This window comes from Ranitomeya variabilis, chromosome 4 (assembly GCF_051348905.1).
Source record: "Ranitomeya variabilis isolate aRanVar5 chromosome 4, aRanVar5.hap1, whole genome shotgun sequence".
Classification (NCBI taxonomy): Eukaryota; Metazoa; Chordata; class Amphibia; order Anura; family Dendrobatidae; genus Ranitomeya; species Ranitomeya variabilis.
This window is the reverse complement of record NC_135235.1, coordinates 768,829,799-768,849,440: the sequence shown is the minus strand read 5'-3', so window position 1 is coordinate 768,849,440 and position 19,642 is coordinate 768,829,799. Positions and strand designations below refer to the sequence as shown.

The 19,642-nt window shown below is 41.8% G+C and overlaps 1 protein-coding gene across 1 annotated transcript in view; it reads right to left on the bottom strand.

Moving 5' to 3' along the window:
* Positions 1-235: 235 nt before the first annotated feature.
* The window catches only part of LOC143766931 (uncharacterized), a 38,374-nt gene continuing 18,967 nt past the window's right edge, over positions 236-19,642 (bottom strand). Inside the window, exon 7 of the mRNA XM_077254938.1 lies at positions 236-1,910. Coding sequence (XP_077111053.1) covers positions 301-1,910 — 1,610 coding nt within the window. The 3' untranslated portion in view covers positions 236-300. The remainder of the gene's footprint in view (positions 1,911-19,642) is intronic.

The following is a 19,642-nucleotide window of genomic DNA, read 5'->3' as shown; positions in this document are numbered from 1 at the left end:
AGTGTGTATACGTCACCTCACCCTATATACTGAACTGTGGGGTACATGTTTTTTCTATTAGCCACCTACTGACTAACCTTCAGGGGGTGAATTATGGGCATAGTTTTACATTTAGAATTAATAAAGTTTAATTTTATCCTTTTGTCAGCAAACATGAGGAATGACAAGAGACAACCCCTTTAAGAAGATTAAGTTTTGGTTAAAACTATTCCAACATTATGAACATAAAAAAGGCTTCTCCCCTATGTGACGTCTCTGATGTTTATTAACAGTTGATTTCCAAGTAAAATATTTCCCACATTAAGAAAACGAAAAAGGCTTCTCCTCTGTGTGACTGCACTGATGTCTAACAAGAAGCACTTTCCATTTAAAACATTTCCCACATTCTGAACAGGAAAAAGGCTTCTCCCCTGTGTGAGTTCTCTGGTGACCAACTAGACTCCCTTTCTGGTTAAAACATTTCCCACATTCTGAACAGGAAAAAGGCATCTCCCCTGTGTGAGATCTATGATGTCTGATAAGAACATTTTTATCTGGAAAACATTTCCCACATTCTGAACATGAAAAAGGCTTCTCTCCTGTGTGGGTTTTCTGGTGGCTAACAAGATGCGCTTTCTGGTTAAAACATTTCCCACATTCTGAACAGGAAAAAGGCTTCTCCCCTGTGTGAGATCTATGATGTCTGATAAGAACATTTTTATCTGGAAAACATTTCCCACATTCTGAACAAGAAAAAGGCTTCTCCCCTGTGTGGGTTTTCTGGTGGCTAACAAGATGTGCTTTCCTGGTAAAACATTTCCCACATTCTGAACAAGAAAAAGGCTTCTCTCCTGTGTGAGATCTCTGATGTCCGATAAGAAATTTTTTATCTGTAAAACATTTCCCACATTCTGAACATGAAAAAGGCTTCTCCCCTGTGTGGGTTTTCTGGTGGCTAACAAGATGCGCTTTCCTGGTAAAACATTTCCCACATTCTGAACAAGAAAAAGGCTTCTCTCCTGTGTGAGATCTATGATGTCTGATAAGAACATTTTTAACTGCAAAACATTTCCCACATTCTGAACAAGAAAAAGGCTTCTCTCCTGTGTGGGTTTTCTGGTGGCTAACAAGATACAATTTCTGGTTAAAACATTTCCCACATTCTGAACAAGAAAAAGGCTTCTCTCCTGTGTGAGATCTATGATGTCTGATAAGAACATTTTTATCTGTAAAACATTTCCCACATTCTGAACAAGAAAAAGGCTTCTCCCCTGTGTGAGATCTATGATGTCTGATAAGAACATTTTTATCTGTAAAACATTTCCCACATTCTGAACAAGAAAAAGGCTTCTCTCCTGTGTGGGTTTTCTGGTGGCTAACAAGATTCGATTTCTGGTTAAAACATTTCCCACATTCTGAACAGGAAAAAGGCTTCTCTCCTGTGTGGGTTTTCTGGTGGCTAACAAGATGCGCTTTCTGGTTAAAACATTTCCCACATTCTGAACAGGAAAAAGGCTTCTCCCCTGTGTGAGATCTATGATGTATGATAAGAACATTTTTATCTGTAAAACATTTCCCACATTCTGAACAAGAAAAAGGCTTCTCTCCTGTGTGAGTTCTTTGGTGGGTAACAACCTTCGCTTTCCGATTAAAACATTTTCCACATTCTGAACATGAAAATGTCTTCATTGCTTTAGGAGCAGTTCGTTTTTTAATGCTTATTTTGTGATTTTGATTTTCCTTAGTAGTCGGTAATGAATCAGAAGACAGGATCTGTTCCACAGGATCAGATGACAGATCTTTGCTGTGAAGGGATGATGGTATATTTGGAGTAATGGCATTCACTTCAATTGTATCCTGTGGGATCTCAAGATTATCTGATTTAAACAATGAAGATGTCAGCTGTCCTGCTGATCTCCTGGTACAGTTATCTGCCAAGAATAAAGCCAATTATTATTTTAGAATAAAATATCCTTGAATTCTATATTTTTGACCATTTCTGCTTAAACGGTCTGTAAAAATGGCAAGTTATGAAAAATTATTGAATTATTCACAAAGACAATGACAGTTTACAGTTTACTAGACTGTGCTCAAGACACATGAAGCATCCATGCTTTTGGCATTACTATAGTGAGAAGAAATCACTTATTTTATGGCATGTGTATCTCCTGGAGCACAATCTGGGCACTATGTGTTGGGTAATAACTTGGGATATTTGCAATTTTCTTTTTCCAACATTCACTGCGCGTGCTAATATCTGGAAACTGCAAGTGGAGTCAAAACAGTCACTATTCCTATAATTTATTGAGGGTTATAATTTACAAAATGGAGTCATTTTAACCCCTTCATGACCCCAGCTTTTTTTTGTTTTACGATTTTGTTTTTCGCTCTCCTCCTTCACAGAGCCATACTTTTTTTTATTTTTCCGTCAATATGGCCATATGAGGGCTTATTTTTTTGCAGGACGCGTTGCACTTTTGAACGACATTATTGGTTTTAGCATGTCGTGTACTAGAAAACTGGAAAAAAATTCCAAGTGTGGTGAAATTGCAAAAAAGTGCAATCCCACACTTGTTTTTTGTTTGGCTTTTTTTGCTAGGTTCACCAAATGCTAAAACTGACCTGCCATTATGATTTTCCAGGTCATTATGAGTTCATAGACACCAAACATGTCTAGGTTACTTTTTATCTAAATGGTAAAAAAAAAATTCCAAATTTTGCTAAAAAAATAAATAAAAAAAAAATTGCGCACTTTTCCGATACCTGTAGCGTCTCCAATTTTCGTGATCTAGGGTTGGGTGATGGCTTATTTTTTGTGTGCTGAGCTGACATTTTTAATTATACCATTTTGGTGCAGATTCATTCTTTTGATCGCCCATTATTGCATTTTAATGCAATGTCGCAGTGACCAAAAAAATCGTAATTCTGACGTTTCAATTTTTTTCTCGCTACGTTGTTTAGCTTTCAGGTTCATTTTTTTATTGATAGATTGGGCGATTCTGAATGCAGCGATAGGAAATATGTGTATATTTGATTTTTTTGTTTTATTTTGAAGGGGGCGAAAGGGGGTGGATTTAAAACTTTTATATTTTTCATATTTTTTTAAAACATTTTTTTTTTACTTTTGCCATGCTTCAATAGCCTCCATGGGAGGCTAGAAGCTAGCATAGCCTGATCGGCTCTGCTACATAGGAGCGATGCTCAGATTGCTCCTATGTAGTAGATTTACTGCATTGCTATGAGTGCTGAGCACAGGGTGGTGCTCACAGCAATCAGGCATCAACAACCATAGAGGTCTTCAACAGACCTCTGGTTGTCATGCCGATGCATCGCTGACCCCCGATCACGTAACGGGGGTCAGGAATGCACGCATTTTAGGCCTGACGGAAGCGCTAGTTAAATGCCGCTGTCAGCGTTTGACAGTAGCATTTAACTAGTTACTAGTGGCGGGTGGATCGTGAATCCACCCCCCCGCTATTGCGAGCACATGTCAGCTGTTTTGAACAGGCTTTGATGCGGGCTCACCGCCGGAGGCCACATCAAAGCGGGGGTTCTGACCTCGGATGTACTATCGAGGTCAGAAAGGGGTTAAAGGGAATTCATCTGCTCTGGTTTTCTGCAATTTTGTCATATTAGGAATTCTGCAAATGGTGTGTCCCATCTCCTCTGGGATCTGCTCCTGCAATGTCTGCTTTGGACACCAGAGGCGGCTTACTCGATCTGCAGGCGATGCTGATAACAGAGGTGGGGTTGGAACCAGAAGCTCTTGGCGGTGCAGGCTCTGCCCAGTCACTAAGATTAGGGCGCCTGGCATCTGTAGTACCATCTGCCAATTGGAAAGCACCAAACATTTTTTAATCAGATACATTTGTATTAACGATAAGATTTACAACAGATCACATGTTCATGCTCATTTTATGTTTTACAGTAAATTAACACCCATGGAGGCCATATCAGGAGCAAACAATAATTCGTCCATAGTTGACAATATCAAACAGAGTTCCAGTTTACCATAAATTGTACTATATACTGGTAGAACATTAATCTTATCCAACCACGGCTGCCATAATTTATGGAAGAAATCCAGCTCGTCCCTCCTGGTGTAAATGCTTTTCTCAAGCTCAGTTATGTGGTTCGTTTGAGCAATGAATTCACGTCTGGACGGAGGATCATCTCTAACCCAATATTTTGCAATCAGTTTCCTTGCAGCATACTATAATCTTGCAATTACAATTTTAGTCGTATTGTCAGTTAATATTTACCCTAATATACATATCAACGGATCCCTAGGAATAACGCACCCATACACCACTCCAATGCAGTTCAACACTTCAATCCAATAGGAGGACAATCTGGGACAATGCTAAAGCATATGCAATATGTCCGCCTGAGATTGCGAACTCCTTGGGCAATCAGAGTTGGACTTCGAAAGCACCACACCTTACTAAAGCTTGAAACATATTGCCGGAAGCTGCCAGATACAGCCTTGATCTCCTCTGGTTCAGTCCTCTGTGCTCAGCTCCTGGCTTGTGTATTTGTTTTCTGCTGTGACCCCAGCCTGTTTACTGACTACTCTTATGTCTCCTGAGTTAGTATTTTCTCTGGCCTCTTGGTTCTGACACGGCTCTCTGTCTTTTCTTCTTCCCATCTTAGGGTATGTTTCCACGGTAAGGAAACGCTGCTTGTTTGACGCTGCGCAGAGCTGCAGCGTCAAACAAGCAGCGTCCAGATGTTCCAGCATAGTGGAGGGGATTTGATGAAATCCCGTCTCCACTATGCGTGGAAACCCGCACGTGGCGGCCCTGCGACTACGGACATACTGCGCGTCTTTTCAGATCACAGCATGTCTGTACACCTTGCGGGGACGCAGCGTCCCCGCAAGGCATATCACAGGGCCCTATGGGAGAGCGCGATCATCCCGGATGTGAAGAGTTAACACATCCGGCATGATCGCGTCCCAGAAAGGGGGCGGGGCTTAGCGCCGAGCGGCTTCGCCGCTGCGGCGATACCGCCGGCCATCCTGACAGTGGAAACATACCCTTACTCCACAGAACAGTAGGTAACTGTGCTTCAAGCCTAGCGGTCTCTGTGTAAGTCCAAATCCGTGTAGAGGGGTTAAAGAAGTTAAAGGGTAATGGGCAAAACTGTGAATATAGACAATAACACATCTACTGAAATGATCAAGCTGAACAGTCATCCTCAGGAAAAAAAAATGAGTAGTGGTGAAACTTCTCTGGAGTAATTGGAGTATGGGACTTGGTGGCTCTAAGCAATATAAACTATCGTAAGGACCAATATTTTCTGTCAGATAAATGTCAAGAAGAAATATTAGAAATTTAAATAGAACTTTTTATAATAGTGCAGAGCTGAGGGATCTGAAATTTACATCTCAGGCATTTGATAATTGAAACCTTTTTTTAAACACTACCAGGGAGATACAGACTCAGTTAGTGAGGCAGGCCGATCCCACCACATTCAGACTATCATACGGAATGAACATGTAAGAAAACTTTTAAAAAAGTTACATCCTCAACAACAACATATGTATGAGGGGAGAACTCCAACACTAAACCGGTGTTGCACTAATTTATGGTGGACCATTGGAGTCCTGACCACAAGAGTATAGAAACTAACATAGCTCCCCATTTCAGGAGAGATTGTGCAGTAATCTGAATTTCTTAAGATCAAAAACAATGGAATTTATGAGGTGGAGTGAATCCATGAAACCAGGGCTGGAGCCAACACATCTCCTGCCGGCGGGAATAAATGTACAGTGAGTACAGAAAGTATTCAGACCCCTTTACATTTTTCACTCTTTGTTTCATTGCAGCCATTTGATAAATTTAAAAAAGTTCATTTTTCTCTCATTAAATGTGCACGCTGCACCCCATCTTGACTGAAAAAAATCAGAAACGTAGACATTTTTGCAAATTTAATAATTGATTGCAGTTTAAGCAGGGAAAGGTGCCTTTTTTCAGGTTGCAAAGAAAAAGTTGGGAGGAGGGTGCGCGGGAGGGACCAATGTCTGCACGGACCAACGTGTCCCGTATGTTGTGTGCTCGACGGAAACATGGAAGGAAAGGATTTTTAAATTCTGTAAAATATTTTTCGCATATATGACGTACACTCACTGGCCACTTTATTAGGTACACCTGTCCAACTTCTTGTTAACACTTAATTTCTAATCAGCCAATCACATGGCGGCAACTCAGTGCATTTAGGCATGTAGACATGGTCAAGACAATCTCCTGCAGTTCAAACCGAGCATCAGTATGGGGAAGAAAGGTGATCTGAGCGCCTTTGAACGTGGCATGGTTGTTGGTGCCAGAAGGGCTGGGCTGAGTACTTCAGAAACTGCTGATCTACTGGGATTTTCACGCACAACCATCTCTAGGGTTTACAGAGAATGGCCCGAAAAAGAAAAAAAATCCAGTGAGCGGCAGTTCTGTGGGCGGAAATGCCTTGTTGATGCCAGAGGTCAGAGGAGAATGGGCAGACTGGTTCGAGCTGATAGAAAGGCAACAGTGACTCAAATCGCCACCCGTTACAACCAAGGTAGGCCTAAGAGCATCTCTGAACGCACAGTGCGTCGAACTTTGAGGCAGATGGGCTACAGCAGCAGAAGACCACACCGGGTACCACTCCTTTCAGCTAAGAACAGGAAACTGAGGCTACAATTTGCACAAGCTCATCGAAATTGGACAGTAGAAGATTGGAAAAACGTTGCTTGGTCTGATGAGTCTCGATTTCTGCTGCGACATTCGGATGGTAGGGTCAGAATTTGGCGTAAACAACATGAAAGCATGGATCCATCCTGCCTTGTATGGAGCATCTTTGGGATGTGCAGCCGACAAATCTGCGGCAACTGTGTGATGCCATCATGTCAATATGGACCAAAATCTCTGAGGAATGCTTCCAGCACCTTGTTGAATCTATGCCACGAAGAATTGAGGCAGTTCTGAAGGCAAAAGGGGGTCCAACCCGTTACTAGCATGGTGTACCTAATAAAGTGGCCGGTGAGTGTATATTTTGTTATAATGTTTGGAGTGTCATTTCTGGTTTCTACCAGTCTACCATACGTGACCAGATATATTTCCTTGTATATACTTTATTTTATTTAATTTCTGTTTTCGGATTATGTCTCTGCACTTTATTTTGTTTATTTGTAGAGCACACTGATGAAGGTCCTTGGTAGACCGAAACGTTTGAATACTGTATGTATATAATAAATATTTTTTGCATCAGACCCATACGAGTGTGCCAAGTATATCCTATACTACACTTCAAGGTCTGGGCACCTACTTCTTCAGCACCTCCACCCTCGGGCTGTGCTTATCATCTACTTTACCGCATTATGAGTTCATAGGCATCAAACATGTCTAGGTTCTTTTTCATCTATGTGGTGAAAAAAACAAACAAACAAAAAAAAAAACTTTGTTAAAAAAAAAAGAAGAAAATTTCCGCCATTTTCCAATACCCGTAGTGTCTCATTTTTCGCGATATCGGGTCAGGTGAGGGCTTATTTTTGGTGCGCCGAGCTGTCGTTTTTTAATGACATCATGTTGGTGCAGATACAATCTTTTGATCGCCCATTATTGCATTTTAATGCAATGTCGCGGCGACCAAAACAAGTAATTCTGGCAATTTTACTTTTTTCTCGCTATTCCGTTTAGCAATCAGGTTAATCCTTCTTTTTTTATTGATAGATCGGGCGATTCTCAATGCGGCGATATCAAATATGTGAATGTTTGATTTTATTTTTATTGTTTTATTTTGAATGGGGCGTAAGGGGGGTGATTTGAATTTTTATATTTTTTATTTTTAAAAACTTTTTTGTTTTACTTTTGGCATGCATCAATAGTCTTCATAAGAGACTAGAAGCTGCCACAACCCGATCGGCTCTGCTACATAGAGGCGATGTTCAATTGGCCTGTATATAAGCAGATTTACTCACTTGCTATGAGCGCCGACCACTGGGTTGCGCTCACAGGAAGCCAGCACTGAGAACCATAGAGGTCTCCAGGAGACCTCAGGTTGTCATGCCAACACATCGGTGACCCACGATCATGTGACGGGGGTCACCGGTGTGCGCATTTCCTTCGTGATTGCCATAAGTGAAATTTAAATGCCGCTTCAGAGTTTGACAGCGGCATATAACTGGTTAATAGCCGTGGGTGGATCTCTATTCCACCCGCGGCTATTGCGGGCACATGTCAGCTGTTCAAAACAGCTGACGTGTCCCTGGAAAGATGTGAGCTCACCGCCGGAGTCCACATCAAAGGGAGGGAGTCCGACTTCAGCGTACTATTACTCCCGATGTCGGTAAGGGGTTAAACTGATAGGACTTGATTTGGAAAGAGACACACCTGTCTATATAAGACCTCACAGCTCACAGTGGAAGTCAGACCAAATGAGAATCATGAGGTTAAAGAAACTGGCCAAGGAGCTCAGAGACAGAATTGTGGCAAGGTACAGATCTGGCCAAGGTTAAACAGAATTTCTGCAGTACTCAAGGTTCCTAAGAGCACAGTGGCCTCCATAATCCTTAAATGGAAGAAGTTTGGGACCAACAGAAGTCTTCCTAGACCTGGCCGTCCAGCCAAACTGAGCAATTGTGGGAGAAGAGCCTTGGTGAGAGAGGTAAAGAAGAACCCCAAGATCACTGTGGCCGAGCTCCAGAGATGAAGTAGGGAGATGGGAGAAAGTTCCACAAAGTCAACTATCACTGCAGCCCTCCACCAGTCGGGCCTTTATGGCAGAGTAGCCCGATGAAAGCCTCTCCTCAGTGCAAGACATATGAAAGCCCACATAGAGTTTGCTAAAAAACACATGAAGGACTCCCAGTCTATGAGAAATAAGATTCTCTGCTCTGATGAGATGAAGATAAACCTTTTTGGTGATAATTCTAAGCGGTATGTGTGGAGAAAACTAGGCACTGCTCATCACCTGCCCAATACAATCCCTACAGTGAAACATGGTGGTGGCAGCATCATGCTATGGGGGTGTTTTTCAGCTGCAGGGACAGTACAACTAGTTGTCATTGAAGGAAACATGAATGCGGCCAAGTACAGAGATATCCTGGATGAAAACCTCTTCCAGAGTGCTCTCGACCTCAGACTTGGCCGAAGGTTCACCTTCCAACAAGACAATGACCCTAAGCACACAGCTAAAATAACAGAGGAGTGGCTTCAGAACACCTCTGTGACCATTCTTGACTGGCCCAGCCAGAGCCCTGACCTAAACCCAACTGAGCATCTATGGAGAGACCTGAAAATGGCTGTCCACCAACATTCACCATCCAACCTGACGGAACTGGAGAGATCTGCAAGGAAGAATGGCAGAGGATCCCCAAATCCAGGGGTAAAAAACTTGTTGCATCATTCCCAAGAAGTCTCATGGCTGTACTAGCTCTAAAGGCTTAAGGCCGGCGTCACACTAGCGAGTTTTACGGACGTATGAGCGCATAAACTACGTCCGTAAAATACGCATTGCACACGGCCCAATGAATCTCTGTGGCGCATCTCCTATCTGCCGTATATTACGCATCCATAATATACGGTCTTGTACGGCCGTAGAAAATCGCAGCATGCTGCGTTTGTCACCGTATTGCGCAAAAAAATCGCTAATGAGAGTCTATAGGGGCGAGAAAAATACGGATTCCACACGGACCAGCAGTGTGACCTGTGAGAAATACGCACTGGTGTTAGAGAGAAAAGTCGGTAATTCAATTTCCGGCTTTTCATTTCTCCTTCATAAACCCGACAGGATATGAGACATGATTACATACAGTAAACCATCTCATATCCCTTTTTTTTTTTTGCATATTCCACACTACTAATGTTAGTAGTGTGTATGTGCAAAATTTGGGCACTGTAGCTTGTAAAATAAAGGGTTAAATGGCGGAAAAAATTGGCGTGGGCTCCAGCGCAATTTTCTCCGCCAGAGTGGTAAAGCCAGTGACTGAGGGCAGATATTAATAGCCTAGAGAGGGTCCATGGTTATTGGCCCCCCTGGCTAAAAACATCTGCCCCCAGCCACCCCAGAAAAGGCACATCTGGAAGATGCACCTATTCTGACACTTGGCCTCTCTCTTCCCATTTCTGTGTAGCGGTGTTATATGGGGTAATGAAGGGTTAATGTCACCTTGCTATTGTAAGGTGACATTAAGCCAGATTAATAATGGAGAGGCGTCAATTATGACACCTATCCATTATTAATCCAATAGTACGAAATGGTTAATAAAACACACACACATTATTTAAAAGTATTTTAATGAAATAAAGACACAGGGTGTTTTAATATTTTATTATACTGGTAATCCACCTGAAGACCCTTGTTCTGTAACAAAGGAAAAATAAAAAAACAACAATATCTCATACCTTCTGTCGCTCAGGTCAAGTCCCACGAAGTAAATCCATCTGAAGGGGTTAAATCATTTTACAGCCTGGAGCTCTGCTAAAGCAGTGCTCGTGCCTGTAAAACCCCCGGGAATGAATGGATTGCAGGGGAATGACCTGTAGTTACCTTGAGTTGCGGTGAGGCGCCCTCTGCTGGATGTCCTCATATGAACTCGAGCGTGGGAACTTTTACCAGGCTCCAGTTCATGAGGACATCCAGCAGAGGGCGCCTCACCGCAACTCAAGGTAACTACAGGTCACCCTGCATTCCATTCATTCCCCGTATGTAAACCATGTCTCATATCCTGTTGGGTTTGGGAAGGAGAAAGAAAAAGCCGGCAATTGAATTACCGGCTTTTCACATATCTCGCGCTGAATTAAATATAACTACAGTATATATATATATATATATATGTGTGTCTCAATGACATATTATATATATATATATATATACACTGTATATATATATATATATATATATATATATATATATATATATATATATATATATAGATAGATAGATAGATAGATCGAGAGAGAGAGACTGTATATATGTTTTACCGAACATTTGAGCACATAAATCCATTAGATGTCGGTTTTGCAAGCCTGCGAGAAAATATCGCAGTACGAAAGCCATACAGATTACATACGGAGGATGCCAATGCGCAAAATACGCTGACACACCCTGCCTACGGATGACATACGGATCACTATTTTGGGAACATTTCTGCGTATTACAGCCGTAATAAACGGACCGTACTTACACATGCTGAGTGTGATGCCGGCCTAATACTGAGCAAAGGGTCTGAATACTTATGACCATGTGATATTTCAGTTTTTCTTTTTAACCCCTTAATCCCGTATGACGTACTATCCCGTCAAGGTGACCTGGGACTTAATTCCCGGTGACGGGATAGTACGTCATACGCGATCGGCCGCGCTCACGGGGGGAGCGCGGCCGATCGCGGCCGGGTGTCAGCTGCCTATCGCAGCTGACATCCGGCACTATGTGCCAGGAGCGGTCACGGACCACCCCCGGCACATTAACCCCCGGCACACCGCGATCAAACATGATCGCAGTGTACCGGCGGTATAAGGAAGCATCGCGCAGGGAGGGGGCTCCCTGCGGGCTTCCCTGAGACCCCCGGAGCAACGCGATGTGATCACGTTGCTCTGAGGGTCTCCTACCTTCTTCCTCCCTGCAGGTCCCGGATCCAAGATGGCCGCGGCATCCGGGTCCTGCAGGGAGAAAGGTGGCTTACCGAGTGCCTGCTCAGAGCAGACGCTGGTAAGCCTGCACCGATGTAAGTGAGATCGGTGATCTGATAAAGTGCAGTGCACACTATCAGATCATCGATCTGTGATGTCCCCCCCTGGGACAAAGTAAAAAAGTAAAAAAAAAATTTTTCCACATGTGTAAAAAAAAAAAAAAAAATCCTAAATAAATAATAAAAAAATATATATATATTATTCCCATAAATACATTTCTTTATCTAAATTAAAAAAACAAAACAATAAAAGTACACATATTTAGTATCGCCGCGTCCGTAACGGCCCGACCTATAAAACTGCCCACTAGTTAACCCCTTCAGTAAACACCGTAAGAGAAAAAAAAAAAAAACGAGGCAAAAAACAACGCTTTATTACCATACCGCCGAACAAAAAGAGGAATAACACGCGATCAAAAAGACTGATATAAATAATCATGGTACCGCTGAAAACGTCATCTTGTCCCGCAAAAAACGAGCCGCCATATAGCATCATCAGCAAAAAAATAAAAAAGTTATAGTCCTGAGAATAAAGCGATACCAAAATAATTATTTTTTCTAAAAAATAGTTTTTATCGTATAAAAGCGCCAAAACATAAAAAAATGATATAAATGAGGTATCGCTGTAATCGTACTGACCCGTCGAATAAAACTGCTTTATCAATTTTACCAAACGCGGAACGGTATAAACGCCTCTCCCAAAAGAAATTCATGAATAGCAGGTTTTTGGTCATTCTGCCTCACAAAAATCGGAATAAAAAGTGATCAAAAATGGTCACGTGTCCGAAAATGTTACCAATAAAAACGTCAACTCGTCCCGCAAAAAACAAGACCTCACATGACTCTGTGGAGCAAAATGTGGAAAAATTATAGGTCTCAAAATGTGGAGACGCAAAAACTTTTTTGCTATAAAAAGCGTCGCTGGTTTCACACTTGCGTTTTTGTCTGCAGCGTTTTTTGCACAAAAAAATGCATGCGTTTTTTCCCTATATTTAACATTGAAAACGCATGCGTTTTTTTGTACGCGTTTGGTCGCGTTTTCAAACGCATGCGGTTTTTTTCTGCATGCGTTCATTTTCAGAAATACAGCCTGCAGTATTTTCTTGCGTTTTTAAGCACATGCGTTTGCGTTAAAAACGCATGCGTTTTTATCGAAAAAAAACAGAAAACACACTGAAAAGCCACCTACCACCATCAAGGTGATAAAGGGATCCAAACCCTAACCCTAACTCTACCCCTAACCTCACCCCTAACCGTTTAATGAACATTTTCTGACAGTCATAGTGCCACGTATTTCAGTGCCACGTATTTCAGTGCCACGTATTTCAGTGCCACGTATTTCAGTGCCACGTATCACGTATTTCAGTGCCACGTGTTTCAGTGCCACGTGTTTCAGTGCCACGTATTTAAGTGTCACGTATTTCAGTGCCACGTATCACATATTTCAGTGCCACATATTTTAGTGCCACGTATTTAAGTACCACGTATTTCAGTGCCACGTATTTCAGTGCCACATATTTCAGTGCCACATATCACGTATTTCAGTGCCACGTGTTTCAGTGCCACGTATTTCAGTGCCACGTATTTCAGTGCCACATATTTCAGTGCCACGTATCACGTATTTCAGTGCCACGTGTTTTAGTGCCACGTGTTTCAGTGCCACGTATTTCAGTGCCACGTATTTCAGTGCCACGTATTTCAGTGCCACGTATCACGTATTTCAGTGCCACGTATTTCAGTGCCACGTATTTCAGTGCCACGTATTTCAGTGCCACGTATTTCAGTGCCACGTGCCACGTAGTTCAGTGCCACGTATTTCAGTGCCACGTATTTCAGTGCCACGTATTTCAGTGCCACGTATCACGTATTTCAGTGCCACGTATTTCAGTGCCATGTATTTCAGTGCCACGTATTTCAGTGCCATGTATTTCAGTGCCACGTATTTCAGTGCCACGTATTTCAGTGCCACGTATTTCAGTCACGTTTAGGGTTAGGGGTAGGGTTAGGGCTAGGGTTGGAGGTAAAGTTAGGGTTAGGGTTGGGGCTAAAGTTAGGGTTGGGGCTAAAGTTAGGGTTTGGATTACATTTACGGTTTGGATTAGGGTTGGGATTAGAATTATGGGTGTGTCAGGGCTAGGGGTGTGGTTAGGGTTACCGTTGGGATTAGGGCTAGGGGTCTGTTTGGATTAGGGTTTCAGGTAGAATTGGGAAGTTTCCACTGTCCAGGCACATCAGGGGCTCTCCAAACGGGACATGGCGTCCAATCTCAATTCCAGCCAATTCTGCGTTGAAAAAGTAAAACAGTGCTCCTTCCCTTCCGAGCTCTCCCGTGCGCCCAAAAAGGGGTTTACCCCAACATATGGGTTATCAGCGTACTCGGGACAAATTGAACAACAACTTCTGGGGTCCAAGTTCTCTTGTTATCCTTGGGAAAATAAAAATTTGGGGGGCTAAAAATCATTTTTGTGGGAAAAAAAAAATGTTTTATTTTCACGGCTCTGCGTTATAAACTGTAGTGAAACACTTGGGGGTTCAAAGTTCTCACAACACATCTAGATAAGTTCCTTGGGAGGTCTAGTTTCCAATATGGGGTCACTTGTGGGGGGTTTGTACTGTTTGGGTACATCAGGGGCTCTGCAAATGCAACGTGATGCCTGCAGACCAATCCATTTAAGGCTGCATTCCAAATGGCGCTCCTTCCCTTCCGAGCTCTGTCATGCGCCCAAACAGTGGTTCCCCCCCACATATGGGGTATCAGCGTACTCAGGACAAATTGGACAACAACTTTTGGGGTCTAATTTATCCTGATACCCTTGTGAAAATACAAAACTGGGGGCTGAAAAATCATTTTTGTGAAAAAAAAAAAAGAATTTTTATTTTCACGGCTTTGCGCTATACACTTTAGTGAAACACTTAGGGGTTCAAAGTTCTCAAAACACATCTAGATAAGTTCCTTGGGAAGTCTAGTTTCCAATATGGGGTCACTTGTGGGGGGTTTGTACTGTTTGGGTACATCAGGGGCTCTGTAAATGCAACGTGACGGCTGCTGACCAATCCATTTAAGTCTGCATTCCAAATGGCGCTCCTTCCCTTTCGAGCTCTGTCATGCGCCCAAACAGTGGTTCCCCCCCACATATGGGGTATCAGCGTACTCAGGACAAATTGGAAAACAAATTTTGGGGTCCAATTTATTCTGTTACCCTTGTAAAAATACAAAGCTGGGGGCTAAAAAATCATTTTTGAGAAAAAAAATATATATATTTTCACGGCTCTGCGTTATAATCTGTAGTGAAACACTTGGGGGTTCAAAGCTCTCAAAACACATCTAGATAAGTTCCTTAGGGGGTCTACTTTCCAAAATGGTGTCACTTGTGGGGGGTTTCAATGTTTAGGCACATCAGGGGCTCTCCAAACACAACATGGCGTCCCATCTCAATTCCAGTCAATTTTGCATTGAAAAGTCAAATGGCGCTCCTTCCCTTCCAAGCTCTGCCATGCGCCCAAACAATGGTTTACACCCACATATGGGGTATCAGCGTACTCAGGACAAATTGCACAACATTTTTTGGGGTCCAATTTCTTCTCTTACCCTTGGGAAAATAAAAAATTGGGGGCGAAAAGATCATTTTTGTGAAAAAATATGATTTTTTATTTTTACGGCTCTGCATTATAAACTTCTGTGAAGCACTTGGTGGGTCAAAGTGCTCACCACACATCTAGATAAGTTCCTTAGGGGGTCTACTTTCCAAAATGGTGTCAATTGTAGGGGGTTTCAGTGTTTAGGCACATCAGGGGCTCTCCAAACGCAACATGGCGTCTCATCTCAATTCCAGTCAATTTTGCATTGAAAAGTCAAATGGCGCTCCTTCCCTTCCAAGCTCTGCTATGTGCCCAAACAATGGTTTACACCCACATATGGGGTATCAGCGTACTCAGGACAAATTGCACAACATTTTTTGGGGTCCAATTTCTTCTCTTACCCTTGGGAAAATAAAAAATTGGGGGCGAAAAGATCATTTTTGTGAAAAAATATGATTTTTTATTTTTACGGCTCTGCATTATAAACTTCTGTGAAGCACTTGGTGGGTCAAAGTGCTCACCACACATCTAGATAAGTTCCTTAGGGGGTCTACTTTCCAAAATGGTGTCAATTGTAGGGGGGTCAGTGTTTAGGCACATCAGGGGCTCTCCAAACGCAACATGGCGTCTCATCTCAATTCCAGTCAATTTTGCATTGAAAAGTCAAATGGCGCTCCTTCCCTTCCAAGCTCTGCTATGTGCCCAAACAATGGTTTACACCCATATATGGGGTATCAGCGTACTCAGGACAAATTGCACAACATTTTTTGGGGTCCAATTTCTTCTCTTACCCTTGGGAAAATAAAAAATTGGGGGCGAAAAGATAATTTTTGTGAAAAAATATGATTTTTTATTTTTACGACTCTGCATTATAAACTTCTGTGAAGCACTTGGTGGGTCAAAGTGCTCACCACACATCTAGATAAGTTCATTAGGGGGTCTACTTTCCAAAATGGTGTCACTTGTAGGGGGTTTCAATGTTTAGGCACATCAGGGGCTCTCCAAACGCAACATGGCGTCCCATCTCAATTCCAGTCAATTTTGCATTGAAAAGTCAAATGGCGCTCCATTCATTCCGAGCTCTGCCATGCGCCCAAACAGTGGTTTACCCCCACATATGGGGTATCAGCGTACTCAGGACAAATTGTACAACAACTTTGGGGGTCCATTTTCTCCTGTTACCCTTGGTAAAATAAAACAAATTGGAGCTGAAATAAATTTTGTGTGAAAAAAAGTTAAATGTTCATTTTTATTTAAACATTCCAAAAATTCCTGTGAAACATCTGAAGGGTTAATAAACTTCTTGAATGTGGTTTTGAGCACCTTGAGGGGTGCAGTTTTTAGAATGGTGTCACACTTGGGTATTTTCTATCATATAGACCCCTCAAAATGACTTCAAATGAGATGTGGTCCCTAAAAAAAATGGTGTTGTAAAAATGAGAAATTGCTGGTCAACTTTTAACCCTTATAACTCCGTCACAAAAAAAAATTTTGGTTCCAAAATTGTACTGATGTAAAGTAGACATGTGGGAAATGTTACTTATTAAGTATTTTGTGTGACATATGTCTGTGATTTAAGGGCATAAAAATTCAAAGTTGGAAAATTGCGAAATTTTCAAAATTTTCGCCAAATTTCCATTTTTTTCACAAATAAACGCAAGTTATATCGAATAAATTTTACCACTAACATGAAGTACAATATGTCACGAGAAAACAATGTCAGAATCGCCAAGATCCGTCAAAGCGTTCCAGAGTTATAGCCTCATAAAGGGACAGTGGTCAGAATTGTAAAAATTGGCCCGGTCATTAACGTGCAAACCACCCTCGGGGCTTAAGGGGTTAATAAATTTGCAAAAATTACTACATTTTTGTTTTTTTTCAGTCAAGATGGGGTGCAGAGTGCACATTAATGAGAAAAAAAATTAACTTTTTTTGAATTTCCAAATGGCTGCAATGAAACAATGAAGAATGTAAAGTCTTCTTCTGAATACTTTCCGTACCCAATGTATATTACAGCCATCAGCCACGCACAGCTCAGAGATACATCATGGCACCGGTGTGATGGGTTTATGTAGATTATCACAATCCTCCTTGAAGTTAGTCGGTTTTAATACAAATTGAAAAGTCAGGATAAAGGGAAACTCTGTTATAGTCCAGAAATTCACACTTGGCCTCACTGCACATTTACTGTTGTCGATCATAAAAGTGAAGTTTGGCCAGAAAGACTGGACCTGGTCTTGTAAATCTAAAAACGACCCAAGCGATCCATAATAGGATGAACAGCCAGAGACATAATATTAGGAAAGGTGTAATCTGTCTGTTTAGGCATTTCGTTTGAGAATATAAACGAGATCCCACCAGTTTAACCCCTTAGTCACAGGGCCAAATTGGTACTTAATGACCGAGCCAATTTTTACAATTCTGACCACTGTCCCTTTATGAGGTTATAACTCTGGAACGCTTTAACGGATCCCGCTGATTCTGACTTTGTTTTTTGGAGACATATTGTACTTCATGATAGTGGTAACATTTCTTCGATATTACTTGCGATTATTTATGAAAAAGACGGAAATTTGGCGAAAATTTTTAAAATTTTGCAATTTTCAAACTTTGAATTTTTATGCACTTAAATCAGAGAGATATGTCACACAAAATAGTTAATAAATAACATTTCCCACGTGTCTACTTTACATCAGCACAATTTTGGAAACAATTTTTTTTTAGTTAGGAAGTTAAAAGGGTTAAAAGTTGACCAGCGATTTCTCATTTTTACAACAAAATTTACAAAACAATTTTTTTTAGGGACCACCTCACATTAAGGCTATGTTCACACGATCCTTTTTTTGATCCTTTTTTTGATCCTTTTTTTTTCAGGTCCTGATTTGGAAAACCCGCAGTGCAAAACTGCACTGCTGATTTTCCTGCAGTTTCTTCTGCAGATTCCTCTGCGGGTTTTCAACAGCACTTTCCTATTGGTGCCTGTTGAAAACAGGAGCTGAATCCGCAGAAAGAAGTGACATGGTACTTCTTTTTTTCTGCAGGCAAATTCTTCGCGGATTTGCCTGAGAAAAAAAGGATAGTGGGCACAGCGGTTTTTGTTTTCCATAGAGTAACATTGGACTGTACCCTGCATGGAAAAAGGACCTGAAAAAAAAAGGATCAAAAAAAGGATCGTGTGAACATGGCCTTAAAGTCACTTTGAGGGGCGTACGTGACAGAAAATACCCAAACTTGACACCATTCTAAAAACTGCACCCCTCAAGGTCCTCAAAACCACATTCAAGAAGTTTATTAACCCTTTAAGTGCTACACAGCAACTGAAACAATGTGGAAGGAAAAAATTAACATTTAACTTTTTTTGCAAACATTTTACTTCAGAACCATTTTTTTAAATTTTCACAAGGCTAAAAAGAGAAAATGAACCATAAAATTTGTTGTGCAATTTCTCCTGAATTTGCCGATACCCCATATGTGGGGGTAAACCACTGTTTAGGCGCACCGCACAGCTTGGAAGAGAAGGAGCGCCGTTTGAATTTTTCAACGCAGAATTGGCTGGAATTGAGATGGGACGCCATGTCGCGTTTGGAGAGCCCCTGATGTGCCTAAACAGTGGAAACCCCCCACAAGTGACACCATTTTGGAAACTAGACCCTTAAAGGAACTTATCTAGATGTGTGATGAGCACTTTGAACCACCAAGTGCTTCACAGAAATTTATAACGTAGAGCCGTGAAAATAAAAAAAAACATTTTTTCTACAAAAATGATCTTTTCACCCCCAAATTTTTATTTTCACAAGGGTATCAGGAGAAATTAGACCCCAAAAGTTGTTGTGCAATTTCTCCTGAGTACGCCGATACCCCATATGTGGGGGTAAATCGCTGTTTGGGCACATCGCAGAGCTCGGAAGAGAAGGAGCGCCATTTGACTTGACAATGCAGAATTGGCTGTAATTGAGATGGGACGTCATGTTGCGTTTGCAGAGCCCCTGATGTGCCTAAACAGTAGATACCCCCCACAAGTGACACCATTTTGGAAACTAGACCCCCAAGGAATTTATCTAGATGTGTGGTGAGCACTTTGAACCCCCAAGAGCTTCACAGAAATTTATAACGTAGAGCCGTGAAAATAAAAAAATCCTTTTTTTCCCCAAAAATGATTTTTTAGCTCACAATTTTTTATTTTCTCAAGGGTAACAGGAGAAATTGGACCCCAAAATTTATTGTGCAATTTATCCTGAGTATGCCGATACCTCATATGTGGGGGGGACCACTGTTTGGGCACATGCAAAATGCAGACTTTGATGGAATGGTCTGCGGGTGTCACATTGGGTTTGCAGAGGCCCTGATGCACCTAAACAGTAGAAACCCCCCACAAGTGACCCCATTTTGGAAACTAGACCCCCCCAAGGCAGGGCCGCC